The sequence below is a fragment of the Camelus ferus genome, chromosome 7 (assembly GCF_009834535.1).
Source record: "Camelus ferus isolate YT-003-E chromosome 7, BCGSAC_Cfer_1.0, whole genome shotgun sequence".
Classification (NCBI taxonomy): Eukaryota; Metazoa; Chordata; class Mammalia; order Artiodactyla; family Camelidae; genus Camelus; species Camelus ferus.
The window spans coordinates 4,650,506-4,669,019 of NC_045702.1; the positions used below are offsets into that span (position 1 = coordinate 4,650,506).

Consider the following 18,514-nt stretch of genomic DNA (forward strand, 5'->3'; position numbering starts at 1 on the left):
TAAGGCTTTTAGAACAGTGCTGGGCATTTGGTAAAGTGCTGGTAAGTACTGGCTATTATTCTTGGGTAAGATTACAGTGTGGTTGCATCATGGTTACAGTAGTCAGTGCTGAGAGAGAGCTGCAGGGTGGGCCACATTCTCATTACCAGTAAGGAAGCTTTTATGTATCCTAGTGACATTTGATATTTTTCAATAAAGTCTCATATTCCTTAATGGAACCTACTTTTCACTGAAGTTGGAAAGAGAGGTAGCATTCTGCTTGGAATAAATGGAGAAATCTTGCTCCTTACTCTAATCCCTGGAGTGAACTGAAGTGTCCTGAGACACTCATTGTGGAGTTCAGATCCAGCGGGCCAGTTCTGCCACTTCGCAGGGCAGGCTTCAACCTGGAATGGCTCCAGGACCATTGTCCTTGAGACAAAAGCCTGAGAACTTGCAGGCAGTCAGCCCAGTGTCCTCAGACAGGAACTGGAGAGTTAGTTGTAATAGAGGGTCTGGTTTAGCTGAAAGACATTGTACAACGTGGAACGTTCTGTGAGCAAGACACTCTCTTCGTTACTCTTTTTCCTAATTGTATGGCATGTGGCCAGACTAGGAGTTCTCCACCATTTCACCAGGTATGCCAAGTATTAACCAACTCTGCAACTGTGTTTCATTGGTGTAATTTATTGGTGATGTAGATCTCCTAATATTGTTCCGAGTGTTGTAACAGTAGAGGCCATGTATTTATTACTTGCTGAGTTGGAAGGCTTTTCTCCCAGTTTTATTGAGATACAATGGACATACAACACTATGTCAGTTTCAGATGTACAGCGTAATGATTTGATGTTCATCATGAAATGATTACCACAATGAGTTTATAGGGACAGTTTTTGAAGATACACAGAAAAAAGTCATCCCTCCTCCACTCCCCCCCCCCAAACAAAACAAAACAAAACAAAACAAAACAAAACAAAACAAAACAAAACACTACTTGGATAAGGTCAGTTGGCTTATTTCCAAGTAGTTTAGAAGAGTGGGAAGTCACCATAAGGGTTGGAGTTACAAGCTTGAGAGTTACAGGGAAACACAAGGTGGTCTTATTATGGTTTGCTTAATAATGTTTGTTTAGAAAGAAGATGAAAAGGTATTTGGAGCTTGTGAATAAGCTGCAGTGAGAATTACAATGTATTTGGGGCTGAAACTGCAAGTAATGCAAGCGAGGTCACAGTCAGAGTGGATGCATCTTTAGCAGTATTCCCCTAACTGATGATGGTAGATGGAATACTGCTTGTTGTTCCAAACCACTTTAGAGAAAGTACCGATTTAAGAATAATGGGTGGTTTTTTATATAAGGAACATCTGTTTGTAAATTTTGATTGAAGAAGAGAAAGAGTATTTGATAAAACTTAACTAGCATTTGTTGAGATTCATTCTTTTTGTAGAGTTAGTCTGTACTGCACACTTCCTGCATACTGGGAGCTATGCTGGGAACACACAGCATGCCAGTTATGTTACAGAACACCTTCATTTTATAGAAATAGAGATTGATTCTGCTTCTGACAAGTAGCAGAATTAAGATTCAAGCCCAGGGCTGCCAGCCACAAAACACATGCTACTTTCAGTATACCATTACGAAGTAAACAGAATCACAGAGACCAGATTTCAGAATTTTATAACCCAAAGTCACTCTTTAAACATTTTATAGTATAATATTGTGGGGGAAATCCTACCTTTAAGTCATTTTACAATTTTTCTTCAGAAATATTTCTGTTACTTTAAAATTATTTTTAGTAATATGCAAACTGAATTATTGTTTTCCTCTTTCAAGATGTTTTTTCACGGATGCCACTCATGAATGGCCTTATTGGACCCAGTCCTCATCTCCCTCATAATTCTTTGCCTCCTGGAAGTGGATTGGGAGCTTTCTCTGCCATAGCACAGTCCCCCTACACTGATGCCAGGTATTTTAAAGCCTTCCCTTTCTATGGAAGCTGATATCATTTTTGTTATCTAAATGTTAATTAGTCTAAGTTATTGTGCACAGTGTTAGTAGTTAACATTTATTGGAATCTTGAGTAAGAAATCATTGTTACTTTGTAATAATAGGTTTAATGAAATTGTACTTGACCATAGTATTTTGAAAGTTACTTTCTGCTTATGAAGTAAAGTTGTTTATTATTTGCCAGGGATAAAAATCCAGCATTTAATCCAGTGGCAAGTGACCCTAACAGCTCTTGGACCTCATCGGCTCCCACTGTGGAGGGAGACAGCGATACGATGTCAAACGCCCAGAGAAGTGCACTCAAGTGGGAGAAGGAGGAGGCCCTGGGTGAGGTGGCGACAGTGGCTCCGGTTCTCTACACAAATGTCAATTTCCCCAACCTCAAGGAAGAGTTCCCTGGTAAGTCATGGACACTCACCGCTTTCCATGTCACCAGCTTCCTGCTTGTGTAATGACAGTTTTATTTTTGTTTTTGTTTTTGTTTTTGTTTTTATTTCTTACAACCATAGAGAGCCCGTTTATCGTCACTAATTTTTATCTAGTGTGACTGCACGGTGTGAAAACTCCCTAGGGATCTAGAAACATCTTGCATTTTCTTGCTCCTAAGCTCTGTATCCATTTGCGTGTCTCCCAAAAGTTAATTTCAGTTAATGAAATCACTTTAGCTCCTAGCAGTCAGTATTGTGTTATATGTGTAATTCTACAAAAAAAAAATTCCTAGAATAGAAGCTTACCATTTAATCGGAAGTATCGAGTTAGGCTCAGTCAGACTCAATACTAAGTATTGTTCACTCTGAAACTAACTCAGTATTATCTCCTCTTCTCCCCAACTGTCCAGCCCATTTGAAAAAAAAAACAGATGGTACAGTGTACCATTTTTGAAAGTTCTGATTAACCAGAGGATGAATGAAATATCACTTATAGACCATTTGTAAGCAAATGCTGATTTATTATCTTGAGTTCATGTTGCAAGACAAACTGGAATTTGAAAAGGGCATTTAAACTGTCTTGCAGTAGCTGGTTCCCAGCTGTCAACACATGGTTCTTTCAAATTGCTAGAAGGGTATCTAGAAAGGAAATTTTTAAGGATGACCCCTGACTTTTTAGGTGCCTTTTTGATTTGTCTCCCTTGCAGTTCTTTATTCATTCTACATAGAAATAGTACTACCTTATCTAACAATAGAAATCAGTGGTTTAGTGCAGAGATGTCTGTTAAAGCAACAAACACAAGTATTTTATTTTAAAGCACACTTTTATTTGCTATTTAAAGATGAGCATGTCTAGTTATATTAAGTCACTTTGTGTCAGTATAGATTGTCCTTGGAGTAGAGCTATAATTTTTCGTTTTTGTTTTTTTAATTTTTACATAATTTTCTTTGACAAATGTACTATGTGATTCTAGAACCTCATGAAATACCATGTTAAGGCTGTTGATCTGTCAACTGATTTCCATTCTTACTGGCTTTTTCAAAGTTTTTTTTTTCTTTTGTTTTTGAATATGGGCTGAATCATTTCTACATTTATTGTTAACTGCTGATCTCATCTAAACTTCATTTTGTGTACTGTCTTGACATTGAATTTCATAGGAATGACTTGACATCATTACTTTTCCCTGTCTTTGTTCTGCACAAATGCTGGTGTGATGCTCATTTTTAATAATGATTGCTTCTTTTGGTCAAACTGACAGGCTTCTCTAGAGTACAGATGTTTTCCAAAACTTGTAGCTTTGGTTCTGGTAGCATCTTACATGGTTAAGGGAATATATTATATTTGGCTTAACCTTATCTTGGCTGCTGAGACCTTTGATTTAAAAACTTGCCAACCATGCAGGCGAGATTGTTAATGAAGCAACACTCCATTCAGAAACTGTTTGGCCTACTGTGTGCCAGGAACTTTATACTGTACAAGAACTAAGTATAGGACTATTAATTTATGAAAATACAGATAGAGTAAGTTTAACTGTTAGTAGTTTGTCAAACTTTTTATTAAGACATGTCATTACTGTGGTTCTGTAAATTTGTATGCTGTGTTTTTCTGTTGCAGACTGGACTACTAGAGTGAAGCAGATAGCCAAGTTGTGGAGAAAAGCAAGCTCACAGGAAAGAGCACCATACGTGGTATTTAAAAAAAAAACTCCTATGTTATGTCTTTAAACAGAATACTGCAACTTTATTGTCTTAGGTTAATAAAAAGATTTTCCATTGCAGAAAACGAATGTTGATATTGTACAGCTAATAAACAGTTTTGGTTTTTTGGTGATTTCCTCACTCACGATGTCTTAATATAGAGGCTGACATTTTTATAAGCTAGTTAATAGAACCCAGGATATTGAAGATTGAAATCACTTATTCTAGGAGCATGGTTAATTCATTTCACTTTAAAACTATTTTATCTCTTTGAAGGAGTACTAAATTTTGACGCTTCATTAGTGAGCCTCAGATTCTTCCACAATAAGTGCTTTTGTATTAGGTTTAGTAGAGAATCTTTGTATATCTTGAAAGGGACATATCTAGACACCTTTAAGGGACTTTTGAAACATGGAGTTTGCCAGGAATTACTGTGATATTTTATAAGATTCACAGTCCACATGGTGAATTGTTTTCTCCCAAAGAGTCAGATTAATTAAGATTGTCAACTTGATCCAAATCCTTACTTTCATTTTAAAGCATATTAAATCTGTATTATTGTTTCGGAAAACATGTGCAGTTATTTTCTGTGTTGGTCTTCAACACCCATGTTACCAGTGATAATGACGACTTGGATAAAGCGAAAGTGGGGGGATGAGGAATGTGCTGATAATGCTTTGTTTTGCTTTACCTTGACTGGCAAAGATAATGGCAGGGTATTTTTAATATTTCTCAATGATTTTGTTTTAATGTTAAGCTTCACATTCCAGATTTTAGAAATGGAGGATTGATTTGATTATTTTCCTTTTCTCTAAATAGAGAGAGATTAATTTTCCCTTTTTTTGAAGCGTCTGTTAAGAAAATTAGGATTGAAAATATTAGATTACGTCTGGGTTCCCTGGCTTGGTTCAGATAGAGAGATGGAAACATGTCCTCGGTTGATCCGTGCTTTACAAGGAGGACATGGCAGGTAGTGTCCTGATCCATTCACACGAGAGGCTATAAGTTCTCAACTATTTTCAACTACTTAACCTGACTTTTTTTTTGCTTTTATATGGCAAAGTTCATCAGTTTTATTTAATTTTTATTTCTTAAAATACATTAATGCATCCTAGGAGATAATTTTCTTTTCCTTTTATTTTTTTAAAGCAAAAAGCCAGAGATAACAGAGCTGCCTTACGCATTAACAAAGTACAGATGTCAAATGATTCCATGAAAAGGCAGCAGCAGCAAGACAGCATCGATCCCAGCTCTCGCATCGATTCCGATCTTTTTAAAGATCCACTAAAACAAAGAGAATCAGAACATGAACAGGAGTGGAAATTTAGACAGGTATGTGTTTTGTTTTTTTTGAGACTTCGCCTTTTGAAATTGCATTTTTGCTTTCTGAGAAAGTTGCTGCTTATGTCATTATTTCAGATACAGTTCTTATTCAAGTACAAAAATCTGTAAAATTGTCTTTCTCAGTAAATGTATATTTAAGTTGATTTGGGAAAGTTTTAAGAAAATATTATAAACAAGACAGAGCCCTGGACCTCAGGTATACTGTGACAAATAGCAGTCTTCTTTGCGAATTTATCATCTGATACAGCAGCGATCTGGTAGCTGATGACATCAAACAAGTTGATGTTCTGTTGCTTTTCTCTCCTTCGCCCCCCACGACAGCTGTATTCATCCTTAACCATGTAATTGCTTTTTCTTTCCTATTTCAACAGCAAATGCGCCAGAAAAGTAAGCAACAAGCTAAAATTGAAGCCACCCAGAAGCTGGAACAGGTGAAGAGCGAGCAGCAGCAGCAGCAGCAGCAGCAGCAGCAGCAGCAGCAGCAGCAGCAGCAGCAGCTGGGCCCTCCGCCACTCCTGGGACAGTGTGGCTCAGACACCCCGAGCAGTGGCGTGCAGAGCCCCGCGACCCCCCAGCCTGGCAACGGAAGTATGTCTCCTGCACAGTCGTTCCACAAAGACCTGTTCACGAAGCAGATGCCCAGCACCCCTACTCCTGTGTCCTCCGACGATGTGTTTGTAAAGCCACAGGCTCCACCTCCTCCTCCAGCCTCCTCTCGGCTCCCCGTGCAGGAGAGTCTGTCACAGTCTCAGGCTTCTCAGCCGCCTTCCCCGCAGGTGTTTTCACCTGGTTCTTCTAGCTCCCGACCGCCATCTCCAGTGGATCCTTACGCAAAAATGGTTGGTACCCCGAGGCCACCTCCTGGGGGCCATGGTTTCTCCAGAAGAAATTCTGCTGCCCTGGTGGAAAACTGCGCCCCCTTGTCATCGGTGTCTCGGCCCGCTCCGATGAGTGGGACAGTGGCAAACCGGCTGCCCCCGGTCACAGATTCATGTTCTTCCTCCACAGCAGGCAGTGACCCCTATGCAAAGCCTCCGGACACACCTAGGCCTGTGATGGCAGATCCATTTCCCAAACCCTTGGGCCTACCCCGGTCTCCTATAGTTTCTGAACAGACTGCAAAAGGTCCTCTAGCAGCTGGAACCAATGACCACTTTCCTAAACCATCTCTTAGGACAGATGCGTTTCAAAGACAGCGGATACCTGACCCATATGTGCGGCCCTTGTTGACGCCTGCACCTCTTGATGGTGGTCCTGGACCTTTTAAGACTCCACTGCAGCCTCCTCCATCCTCTCAGGATCCTTATGGGCCAGTGTCGCAGGCACCGAGGCGATTGTCTGTTGACCCTTATGAAAGGCCTGCTTTGACACCAAGACCTGTAGATAACTTTCCTCATAACCAGTCAAGTGACGCATATAGCCAGCCTCCCCTCACTCCACATCCGGCAATGAATGAATCTTTTGCCCATCCTTCAAGGGCTTTTTCCCAGCCTGGAACCATATCGAGGCCGACATCTCAGGATCCATATTCCCAGCCTCCAGGAACTCCACGACCTGTTGTGGATTCTTATTCCCAACCCTCAGGAACATCTCGCTCCAATCCAGACCCTTATTCTCAGCCTCCTGGAACGCCCCGGCCCACCACGATTGATCCATACAGTCAGCAGCCACCCACCCCAAGGCCGTCGACGCAGGCAGACTTGTTTGTTGCATCTGCACCTAATCAGAGGCACTCTGATCCATATGCGCATCCTCCTGGAACACCAAGGCCTGGCATTTCTGGAGTTCCTTACTCTCAGCCACCAGCAACGCCCAGGCCAAGGGTTTCGGAGGGTTTTACTAGGTCCTCAGTGGCAAGACCAGTCCTCATGCCAGGTCAGGATCCTTTCCTGCAGGCAGCACAAAATCGAGGGGTGGCGTTACCTGGCCCTCTGATAAGGCCACCTGATGCGTGTTCCCAAACACCGAGGCCACCAGGACCTGGTCTTTCAGACGCATTTAGCCGTGTTTCCCCATCTGCAACTCGTGATCCCTACGATCAGCCTCCAGTGACTCCAAGGTCTCAGAATGACTCTTTTGGAACAAGTCAAGTTACTCACGATGCTGCTGATCAGCCGAGGCCTGGGTCAGAGGGGAACTTCAGTGCACCTCCCAGCTCTCCAGTAAATTCCCAAGGCCAGCAGTTTTCTGGTGTCTCCCAGCTTCCTGGGCCTGTCCCAACCTCAGGAGTCACAGACACACAGAATTCTGTAAATATGTCTCAAGCAGATACAGAGAAATTGAGACAGGTAAACAGGTTGTATATTCTTACATGTTTTACATGTGTTATTTCAGAAAGCTATTTCATCAAGTTGATGTTAAGGTTTTTTTCTGTAGAATTATGTCGTACTGCAGAGAAGAAAAATGAAGTTGATGAAGGCAGCACCAGTGAATTAGGTTTCTTTATCTAGTTTCAGTCTTCATGAGTTTGTAGAGGAATTCTTAACTATGAAAGCTTCAGTTTTGTGATAGTTGTATGGCAAGGAAAAGGACCCAAATCATCGATTTATTTCTTACAGTCTGTTGAATTGTTAACTGTAACTAGTGTTTTACCAAACTTTGAAACATTAAGATTTTGTAAACATTACCATATTCACATATTGGAAGCATTGGAACTTAAAAAGCCATTATCAGAAATCCCAGTGATTTTTGTTTCTTTCCGTTTCAGCGACAGAAGTTACGTGAAATCATCCTCCAGCAGCAGCAGCAGAAGAAGATGGCAAGTCGACAGGAGAAAGGATCCCAGGATCCAGGAGCAGGGCCTCATCCAGGTCCCCTGCAGCACTGGCAGCCGGAGAGCATCGGCCAGGCATTCACTCGGCCTCCACCCCCCTACCCTGGGAACATCAGGTCACCCATTGTCCCTCCTCTAGGACCTAGATATGCTGTTTTCCCAAAAGACCCCCGTGGACCCTATCCTGATGTTACTGGCATGGGGATGAGGCCTCATGGATTTAGGTAATGCTTTTAATTTCATGCCAGATTTAAATTGCTAATAGAAGGGAAAATCAACTGAAATTACTCTTAATCAAGAATTGTTTCCGTTTTTTACTCTCGACCCCTTCTTAATTCTGCTGATAGGAGGTCATGGATTTGTTTTTAACCTCTTAGTACTCTACAGACTCTTGAAACAGTCCTTTGTTACTAATTGACTGCGATAGTGTTAGATTACATTCCAGCCACAATGAGGTAGTTTGTCATACCCGTCAGATCTCCAGAATGTGACTGCCTCCTGTGATGTGAGTGAAAACGGTCTTCTCCCCCAGCTTTTAGTTTTAATTTACCTTGTATGTATTTGTGGAGATTTCCAAATGGAGAGGATGTGTTTGCTTAGGAACTTTCCATTCCTGATGATGAGATAGTTGTAAAGCTAGGGGCGTTCTTTTCTGAAGAGGCCAGAACTGTCAACGCCAGCTGTGAGCCCGAGCCACATTGAGGAGGCTGCTCTTCAGCATGTGCTGTTGTGTTTTCAGGCATGTTTTTTAATCTGATACCTCCCTCCATATTATTCACAGTCTCACCTGTATTTTCCTTTTTTCTTTCTCCTTACTTACACTTTTTGCCTGTTGCTGCATTTTATATTTATTTGTAAATTGCCTTTAGTTCTTTCTAGAATGAGGTACAATATAAATACAGATATTTCTGTAATTAATTCATTTACTGAATCTTCACAGGGGATGCCTTTCATTCTTTGTCTTACTACCCCGTGCTCATTCCTTTTGAGCATGTAGGTTTGTCTGTGCAGTCCTCATGCCTTTGTTTTCTTACATCTGGAGGCCTGTGAGTTTCTCTAGTACAGTTCATGAGGCCTCCTACCTTTATTCAGACATCTCCCCCAAATCGGCTTTTTCCATATCCTAGCCTCCCGAAATATTGGAAAGAGAAATGGACTCTTATTCACCTCTAGTAGTATGCTGATTTCTGAATGGTTGATTCCATCTGCTTGGTGGCTTTTCTTTGTCTTTGTTTATGTTGTCTCTTAGATCATGTTTTTAGAGCTCAGATATGGTATTCATTATGGGATACTTAGCAAAAATTTATTTGCACATAGATATTTTATAAATGCTTACTAATGGTGATAATTTTGCTTTTGGTAAGTCATTTGTATTTGGCAACATTAATTTTGTATCTGAGTGTAATCTAAAAAAAATTTTTTTAAAAAACAAATCAGCCTAACTCTCAATTCAGTGTAGTACTTAATATTAACTGTATGCTTTTTACCCCCCTTTTAGATTTGGATTTCCAGGTGGTAGTCATGGTACCATGTCAAGTCAGGAACGCTTCCTTGTACCTCCTCAACAAATGCAAGGACCCGGAGTCCCTCCACAGCTGAGAAGATCGGTATCTGTAGATATGCCTCGGCCTCTAAATAACTCACAAATGAATAATCCAGTTGGACTTCCTCAGCATTTTCCACCACAGAGCCTGCCAGTTCAGCAGCATAACATACTGGGCCAGGCCTTCATTGAACTGAGGCATAGGGCCCCTGACGGAAGACCTCGGGTTCCCTTTGCTGCTCCTCCTGGCAACCTCTTAGAGGCTTCTCATCCAAGACATGGAAACTTCATTCCCCGGTCAGACTTTCCAGGCTCCAGACACGCAGACCCCATGAGACGACCTTCCCAAGGTCTCCCTAATCAGCTACCTGTGCATCCAAACTTGGAACAGGTGCCACTGTCTCAGCAAGAGCAAAGCCATCCTGTCCATTCATCTTCTATGGTCATGAGGTCTCTGAGTCATCCCTTGGCTGGTGAATTTTCAGACGCCCCTTTGCCTGCACCTCCACCAGCTGAAACAGCATCTGATAATTTACAGATAACCACGCAGTCTTCTGATGGTCTCGAAGAGAAGCTCGATTCTGATGACCCATCTGTAAAAGAACTGGATGTTAAGGACCTCGAGGGGGTTGAAGTCAAAGATTTGGATGATGAAGATCTTGAAAACTTAAATCTGGATACAGAAGATGGCAAGGGAGATGAACTGGATACTTTAGGTAATTTGGAAACGAATGATCCCAACCTGGATGACCTCTTAAGGTCAGGAGAATTTGATATCATTGCATATACAGATCCAGAACTTGACCTAGGAGATAAGAAAAGCATGTTTAATGAGGAACTAGACCTTAATGTTCCAATTGATGATAAATTAGATAATCAGTGTGTGTCTGTTGAACCCCCCAAAAAGGAGCAAGAAGATAAAACTGTGGTTCCTTCTGATAAACCTCCTTGGAAAAAATCCACAGTCACCAGTGAGATAAAAACAGAAGTATTGTCTCCAGATTCTAAAGGGGAAACCAAATGTGAAAGTGAGAAAAGTGATGAGGGTAAAGATAATGCTGACACTCCCTGCTCACAGGCCTCTGCGCATGCAGACATGAATGGTGGGGAGAAGGCTTCTCTGCAGTCCTGTGATACGGATGCACTTGAGAAAAGAACTAATCGGGAAACAGCTGGCTCCAGCACAAGTGTTCGTGGATCCACTCAGCTGCCCGCTGAAGACGTAATAAACTCTTGTGGTGTAACTGGATCCACTCCAGTCCTCTCAAGTTTACTTACTAATGAAAAATCTGACAGTTCAGACATTAGACCATTGGGGTCTCCACCGCCAACTTTGCCGGCCTCACCATCCAATCATGTGTCAAGTTTGCCTCCCACTCTGATGACACCACCTGGTCACGTTCTGGATAATACTGTGAATTCTAATGTGGCCGTAGTTTCCAGATTAAACCATACATTCCCTCAGGGTGTGCAGGTCAATCCAGGATTCATTCAGGGTCAGTCAACAGTCAATCACAGTTTTGGGACAGGAAAACCTGCAAGTCAAACTGTGCCTCTGACAAGTCAGTCTAGTACCAGTGGCATGTCTGGGCCCCAGCAGCTAATGATGCCTCAGACATTAACCCAGCAGAACAGAGAGAGGCCCCTCCTTCTGGAAGAGCAGCCTCTGCTTCTGCAGGACCTTTTGGATCAAGAGAGGCAAGAACAGCAACAGCAAAGGCAGATGCAAGCCATGATCCGTCAGCGGTCAGAACCGTTCTTCCCTAACATCGGTAGGAATTGCTCTGAGTTTCAGAAATAATTCCTGTGGGCATTGGGTGGTGTGTGATCTGCTCACAGTATTTCAGTATTACAATGACATGTGGACTGAGCACTATGTTTCTGCTCCTCATTCAGCTTGGAAATGAAAGTGATTTAAGAATTTTAGATTCCTCCCAGGTTAATCAAGAGTTTCAGACCTTCTCAATTCTATTTTTTATGGTATTGTTTAATAGAAACAAGTCGTTTTTTAGTTCTTTCTGTTTTTATCTTGTATTCTGTGAGTCACTGAAAGATGAATTTAAAGAAATTATGCTAGAAGTAAACTTCTTACTGTCCTATTATGTAGAATGAATACTTCTCAATTTCTTTCCTATTCTTTCTTTTTTTTTTTTTTTTTTTTTTCGGTCATAGCTCTTTAACTCATTTCTAATAGCTTACTAATTTGGGGGGAAAACCTCACAAAACAGCAATACAGGAAAAATATTGCGCTTCTGAGAGAAGGAATTAGCAAAAGACACATATCTTAAGGAATGCTTTCTTCTAAACAATACAGATCACCTCTGTCCTACATACGTTACCATTTCCATCATTTTGGTCCATTTCTTTTTCATGTATATGCAGAGAGGTCCTTTCTCAGTAGCCTTTCCTTATTGCGAGAAATTGATACATTTTTCTCTTAAAGAATGATAACTAATTTAGTGAAATTCCTTGGAAACAACTGCAAATTCTCATTCATGGTGAAATGTTACTAAAGAAGCAATTCTGCTTAGCATTGTGAAAGTTTGGATGAGAGGAATTGCATTGCTTTAGATTATTGCTGTAATTTCCATTGTATTTGATAAGCTTCTTGTTTTGATTCTTGTAGGAGTAAGGTAGTAAAGCATGTTTCAATTATATATTACTTAGATGGGTTTAAATTCAGGTTGAAATTCTGACCATCTCGTAATTCCTTACCTGGTATAGAAACCTATAAAAGTGATTATTAAATAATAAGGCATACATGTCTATGTATTACATAATGTTTGTGATAGTTACATTACCTCTTAGTGTCACTCGATTCAAGTATTGTGAAATAAGTAACTTCAAAATATGTTTCTTCTATAGATTTTGATGCAATTACAGATCCTATAATGAAAGCCAAAATGGTGGCCCTTAAAGGCATAAATAAAGTAATGGCACAAAACAATATGGGCATGCCACCAATGGTTATGAACAGGTAGGTGAAGATCTTTCTCATTCTTACATCTCATACTTCCATCAAGAAATGCATGAAGTTATTACTAGTTACTAGAGAGGGCGCATAGTAACTCAAAGCCTGGATTGTAGGAATGAACAGTAAGCATTCAAATTGGCTGTGATGTCAGCTGGATATGATCAAATGCAAAATGCTATACAGATGTAAAGATTACATTTCCATTATTTTCAGGGTAAACGTAATAAAACATCATAGAATCATTTGAAAGATTGACTTGATTAAGCAGGAAATCCAAAATATTTAAGTATATGTTTGTTTAAATACCTTTAGAATAATTGATGCTAACTGAAAACTGCTTGGGACCGAGATCCTTCACCCTAAACAGGTGAAGATGAGGAGATGAGCAGAAAATAGACATGAAACTGTTCTGTGTTGAGAACAGAAGGTAGTTTATTTAAGTCCGTGAATATTTTTTATTCTATCACAGGACTCTTAAAAGTTAGCTTTTGGAAAATGTATGAGCTGTTTCACAATTAGTAGAAAAAGAGAAAGTTATGCATTAAAGAAGACTGTTAAGAGTTGTTTGACAATCTGAATTTCTGAAATTAGAGTATTTACACCCCCAAGTGATAATAAATAACTGCAGGAAGCGTTTCTTAAGTTTTGCTCATGGACCATCATCAGAATTACATGGTCGTTTTTTTAAGGATGCAGATTCACTTACGAGCCGCAGTCCTGCTAAATCAGAACATGTGGAGATGGTGCTTGCATGTCTGTAGTTGTAGTGAGCACTGTGGAGGATTCTTGTGTATGCTGCTGTTTGAGAACTTCTGAGTGGACATGGAGTCTCAGTTTAGCCTAATTGTCTTGTTGAATGTGGATGATTATGGAATTGAATATAAAATCTACGTGAATTTAAGATAAACATAATCCTTCAGATAAATTGGGAATCCTTAAGGGTACTTTGTAGATGTTTTGAAATGGTTACGAAGCATTGTTGAGATCAAAGAAGGTATTCTAATGATCCTCATTATTACACAGCTTCTGATAATGCTGCCTCTCCGTCACAGAGGTTCTTAACTTTTTAATGTCATGAACCTTTTTGACATTCTAGTGAAGTCTTTGAATTCCACCTCAGAATATGTCAATGCAAAGCTAAAAACAGTATTACAAAAGAAATCAACTGTATTTGAAATAGTTGTTTAAATGTAAAAGTTATGGTATGTGTGCTTTTTTAATGCATTAATAAATTTAGCAGTAGGTCTAATTACCATAATTTCAAAGCAGTAATGAATCTAAATGATCTATTGCATATGTGCAGCAACTTTTGATATGAAAGTAAGATGAATTCTATCGGCAACAAGTCACGGTACTGCCTGTAGTGCTGCAGCTTGCTGCCTATCGTCAAAGTGCAGGAAGTGCTCAGTTTAACTCTTCACTTACTTTAAAATATAGACCTCAGAGTCAAGCCCTGTTCTTTCAGCATTATGGCTCTGTCAGTTGTATTGTTTTCTGTCCAACTGAGCACTTTGAAGAAGCAGAGGAGAGTCCTTTCTTAAAGTGTGATGAGTTGACTGAGGGTGATAGACAGTGATTGGGATCTGGATTATTCCAGACCAGAGCGGTGGTGGGGGCAACAGACAAATCAAAAACCTGAGTAAAGAAATTAAGAAGCATATCTTCTAAATTCTAATAGTACCTAGATATTAAGGCACAACATTTGATACATGATTTGGAAAATATGTCCTGTTATGTTGAAGCGCTTCATTTCGTAACTCTAGAAGTAATATTTCTGTGAAGTTTTTAATTAGTATAAGTAACATTTGCCAAGTATTTTTAACCATATAGATTTTCTTGGTCAGTGACCAGCTTTTGATTTGCTTTAACAGTTTAGGCATTGGAATGTACAAAAATGTATAAAATGTCTTGAGATGCATCTTCTGTTTTAGAATACAAAAATGAAGCTACCAATTGTTTTTAAAAGATTGGAACAAATCATTTTCTTAGAATTAATGTAATAAAGCTATGTCTTCACTATTTTTTTTAATCTAAAAGACTTGAATTAATTTTATTTTAATGTATAACAAGGCATATAACAGAGTAAAACCTCTAGCGTAGCCACGTTGGTTTCTCATCACAGCCTCGCTAGTCACTGTAGGGAAGTTACTTAGTGTCTCTGAACCTTGCTTTTCATCATAAGTGAATGAGGGTAGGAAAAACCCACACTTCGCAGAGTTGTGTTGTGCGCTTGGTGGACAGAGAAGAGGGCTTCGTAACTGTTTTTGACAAGGAAGACGTTGCCATTACTCTTTGTGGAAGAAAAAATAATTCAGTACTTAAAAACTGTTAGTTTCAAATGCTTATCATTTGACACCAAGTACTTCCTTTCCACAGGTTTCCCTTCATGGGCCCTTCGGTGACGGGAGCACAAACTGGCGAAGGCCACAGTCTCCTGCCACAGGCCGTTACTCAGGTATTGCTGCTTGGAACTCGTCACTGTAGAATGCGAGCTTCCCTGTGCTTCTTACCAAACCTACTCTTGATAGTGAGGCCGTGCCTAGAAAATAGTACAAATCCTAGAGCCCTGCCAGGAAGTATTATCGTGGAAATAAGTATCAGTGGAAATAAAGACACATTACTGTTTTTTAAGGGAAAGGCAAGTTAAGGCTACGGGCAGTTTCTGAAAAGGGTTTATGTATTTAAGGGGAGAAGATCACTTGGAGGGAAACCAGATGCTCAGAGTGTTTGTGTTTGCTTTTGTTTACGTCTCACTCTGGAAAGACATTTTCACGTCCTACGTTGTAGAATTTATTCAATACATCTAAATGTAAAACTGCTACAAATTATAGAAAATAATGAAATGCTTATAAAAGCATTTTATTTTGATATAGTTAGTCATGTTCTTCTGTGTACTCCTTGGAATAATTTAGTTTTTGGAATATTTATCATTTGTAATAAGCAGCTTTAAGTAGAAATATTTAAATGTTTTGTGTTGAGAAATGTCCAGGAAAGTAGAATTGCTCATTTCATACTGTGTTTTCCTCTGTGCTACCTACTGTATGTCTTTTTGGCATTTCTTTTTTTGTCCTGCCAGTTGTGCTTTAGATTTTTTACACTGATAATTAGTCTTTTCATTATTAAAAGAAGAGGGAGACACCATTTGACACACAGTGGAGAAAGCATAGGCTTCGTAGCTGAGTTTAAAAAATAAAATCTGAGTTCCACTATGAGTTTATTGTGCAACATTGGGCAAGTTTTTTAACCTCTGTTTTTTGATCTGTCAAATGTTACACCACCTGCTTTACAATATTATAAGGTTTACATGTAGTATATTCTGGATGCTGGTATCATTTGTAATTGCTACCTTGTATACAGCTCATGTCTACCAGAACTTGTAGCAACTCAGTAAATGTTTTTTCAAAGTTATTTTTATTTATCAGATTGTTGCCAGGGAATTGTGAGATTATCACGAGTATTTATTTGGTCTCCCTGGAAGAAATAAGACATTTAATGAGAAAATAAGACTAACATTTTAAACTAGTGTATATTTGTTTTATTATTTGTACATGTTAGAGACATTGGTTCTTGTTTATAAATAAGTAACTATGTTGTGGAGTGTAAACCTAGAACCTATGTTTTGTCTTAGTTGCAGAAGAAACTAGGTATATCATCAAAAAGTGGGGTTTTATGTAGATCTTTAGCTAAATACTAACACTGTTTGATTTGCCTTACTATTACATTTCTGATGAATAACCCTTTACTTTAGAAATAATTGCTTTTCAACTGAATCTGGAAAAAGTAACAGTTGAGAGATAGTTTTAAATTTCTAGAAATCAGGTTGTCACGAGTAAATTATTCTACTTTTTATGAAAGTTGAAGGCTTTTAAGATGCCATAAGACATGAAAGGTTTTTTTCCTTCTATTTCTTTTTCTTTCTTTCTTTCTTTCTTTTTTTTTTTTTTTTTTTTTTTTTTTGTTTTCATTTTTTAAAAGTTTTTTTTCCCCTTTAACTGAAATGTGGAATAAACCTATTTGTAAATTTTACTTATTTTAGGATGGCAGTATAACACATCAGATTTCTAGGCCTAATCCTCCAAATTTTGGTCCAGGCTTCGTCAGTAAGTATAAATCTAATCAGTTCCATGTTCTCTGGGGATTGCTTGTTTGCACTGTATTTGTGTTCTTCTAAAAACATGGAGTTAGTTTAGGTGTGTTAGTTAAGTCAAAGTGCCCTCGTTTTCTATTAAACATCACTGCCCTATTAGGCATCTTTCCCTCAAGGCATGCATTTTCTTTGCTTTTTTTCTCTGTGCATGAATAATTACCATAAGAGATAAATATTTTAACACAGAAAAATCATCTTCCCCGCTCTCTTCAGTATTGCTGCTGTTTTTGTATCTAGAGTGGGCACTTTACCATCTGTAGAACTGAACCACTTCTTCTCTAATGACTGTCTGCCTGAGTGACAAGGACACTAAATGGGGACAACAAAGGAAATTATGCTGGAGCTGAGCCGGGTTAGCAGCATGGTGTGAAGGTCAGGGATGCTGGATGCCACTGAATCCTTCCTAGTTGCCTTCAGGGGTCCCAGGTGGTTCAGGATAGCATTTAAAGTTCTCCCCAGACTGAACCTTTCTGAAATCTTCAGACTGTTTAGCTAACTTTTTTTTCACCATTATTTTTCATTTTGCTCACCTCTGCTCTCCTGGTTCCAGAAACCAGAAAGGCTTTCCTTGCGGTAGGTCTCATTCTACCAGAAGCAGAACTTCTGAAATCTTGTGAAAAAGCCTGTTCTTGAAAAATGCCCTTCAAATTTAGTAGACTAGATTCCAAGTTCATCCATGTACTGGAACTTCTGGGTTTAAGAACAAACCCAAAGTCTGACCTTTTGAAATTACCCCTGTGTTAATTACAACAATTTGAATACGTATTCGCATTAAAAACAAGTAAACTGCTAAAACCAACTGGCTTTTTCTGGCGTTATTGTGCCCATGGCTTTGGTTGGACTCTTACTGTATGACAATATTCTGTTATCATTGATGTAATTTTTCAGCTAATGTCCTTCTTGGAATTGTATTTATTCATATATTTGTCTTATAGTGAGTCAAAAGGTATATTCTGAATTTCACAACCATAAGATGACTTTTTTTTTTTTTTGAACTTGGCATCAGTGAAGTAAAGTGCCCTTAAAGAATAAAGAAGGAATATTGGTACCAAGATGAAGAGATATAACTATTTGGGGAGATATTAATGACAGTCAACACAAGTAGAAAAGATTTTACTTGGTTAATTATTTCCTACCTTTGCTTATTTATAGAATTATAAATTACAGAATTCATGAAAATCACCAGTGGTTTTAACGTACAGATTTCCTTTATAAAACAGACTTCATATTGGGCCTCTCTAAAGCATCCTAGATTCCCTGTCTCTTAGTTTAGGACATTTTCACCAGTTAAAAATAGGGAAACCCTTATAAACTTAGGAAAGTTAGCATGGGAAGTGATGCCTAATCCATGCTCAGGACATTGATAGGGTATGTCTCACTTCGTCTCTTCAAAGTCTTTAAGGTTGAGTTAATCAGATACTGTAGCTCAGTACACAGTTTGGCGTGTGGGTTAGGGAGTTTGGTGGTTTAGCTGATAAGTATCCCATTAGATACGTGTTCTACTTTTCAAAGATTGGGTTCATAGTATTTTTAAGTATGAAGTTAACCTGTGTCCTAAGAACATGCATTCTTTGGTTTTCTTAAATATTTTTCTAAAATTTTCTACCTTATAATTACATTGTG

General features: G+C 39.0%; 1 protein-coding gene across 19 annotated transcripts in view; it reads left to right on the forward strand.

Annotated features, from left to right (window-relative positions):
- Positions 1-18,514, forward strand: part of KMT2C (lysine methyltransferase 2C) — a 237,767-nt gene that overhangs the window by 189,678 nt on the left and 29,575 nt on the right. For all 19 annotated transcript variants that reach the window (XR_004321207.1, XM_032483052.1, XM_032483051.1 and 16 more), the window contains 10 exons: positions 1,811-1,943; positions 2,169-2,383; positions 4,028-4,101; positions 5,260-5,442; positions 5,826-7,742; positions 8,162-8,451; positions 9,726-11,542; positions 12,636-12,747; positions 15,121-15,199; positions 16,781-16,844. Coding sequence is in view for 18 of the 19 variants with exons in the window: in XM_032483052.1 (XP_032338943.1) it covers positions 1,811-1,943; positions 2,169-2,383; positions 4,028-4,101; positions 5,260-5,442; positions 5,826-7,742; positions 8,162-8,451; positions 9,726-11,542; positions 12,636-12,747; positions 15,121-15,199; positions 16,781-16,844 (4,884 nt within the window). In the remaining variant the exon portion in view is untranslated. The remainder of the gene's footprint in view (positions 1-1,810; positions 1,944-2,168; positions 2,384-4,027; positions 4,102-5,259; positions 5,443-5,825; positions 7,743-8,161; positions 8,452-9,725; positions 11,543-12,635; positions 12,748-15,120; positions 15,200-16,780; positions 16,845-18,514) is intronic.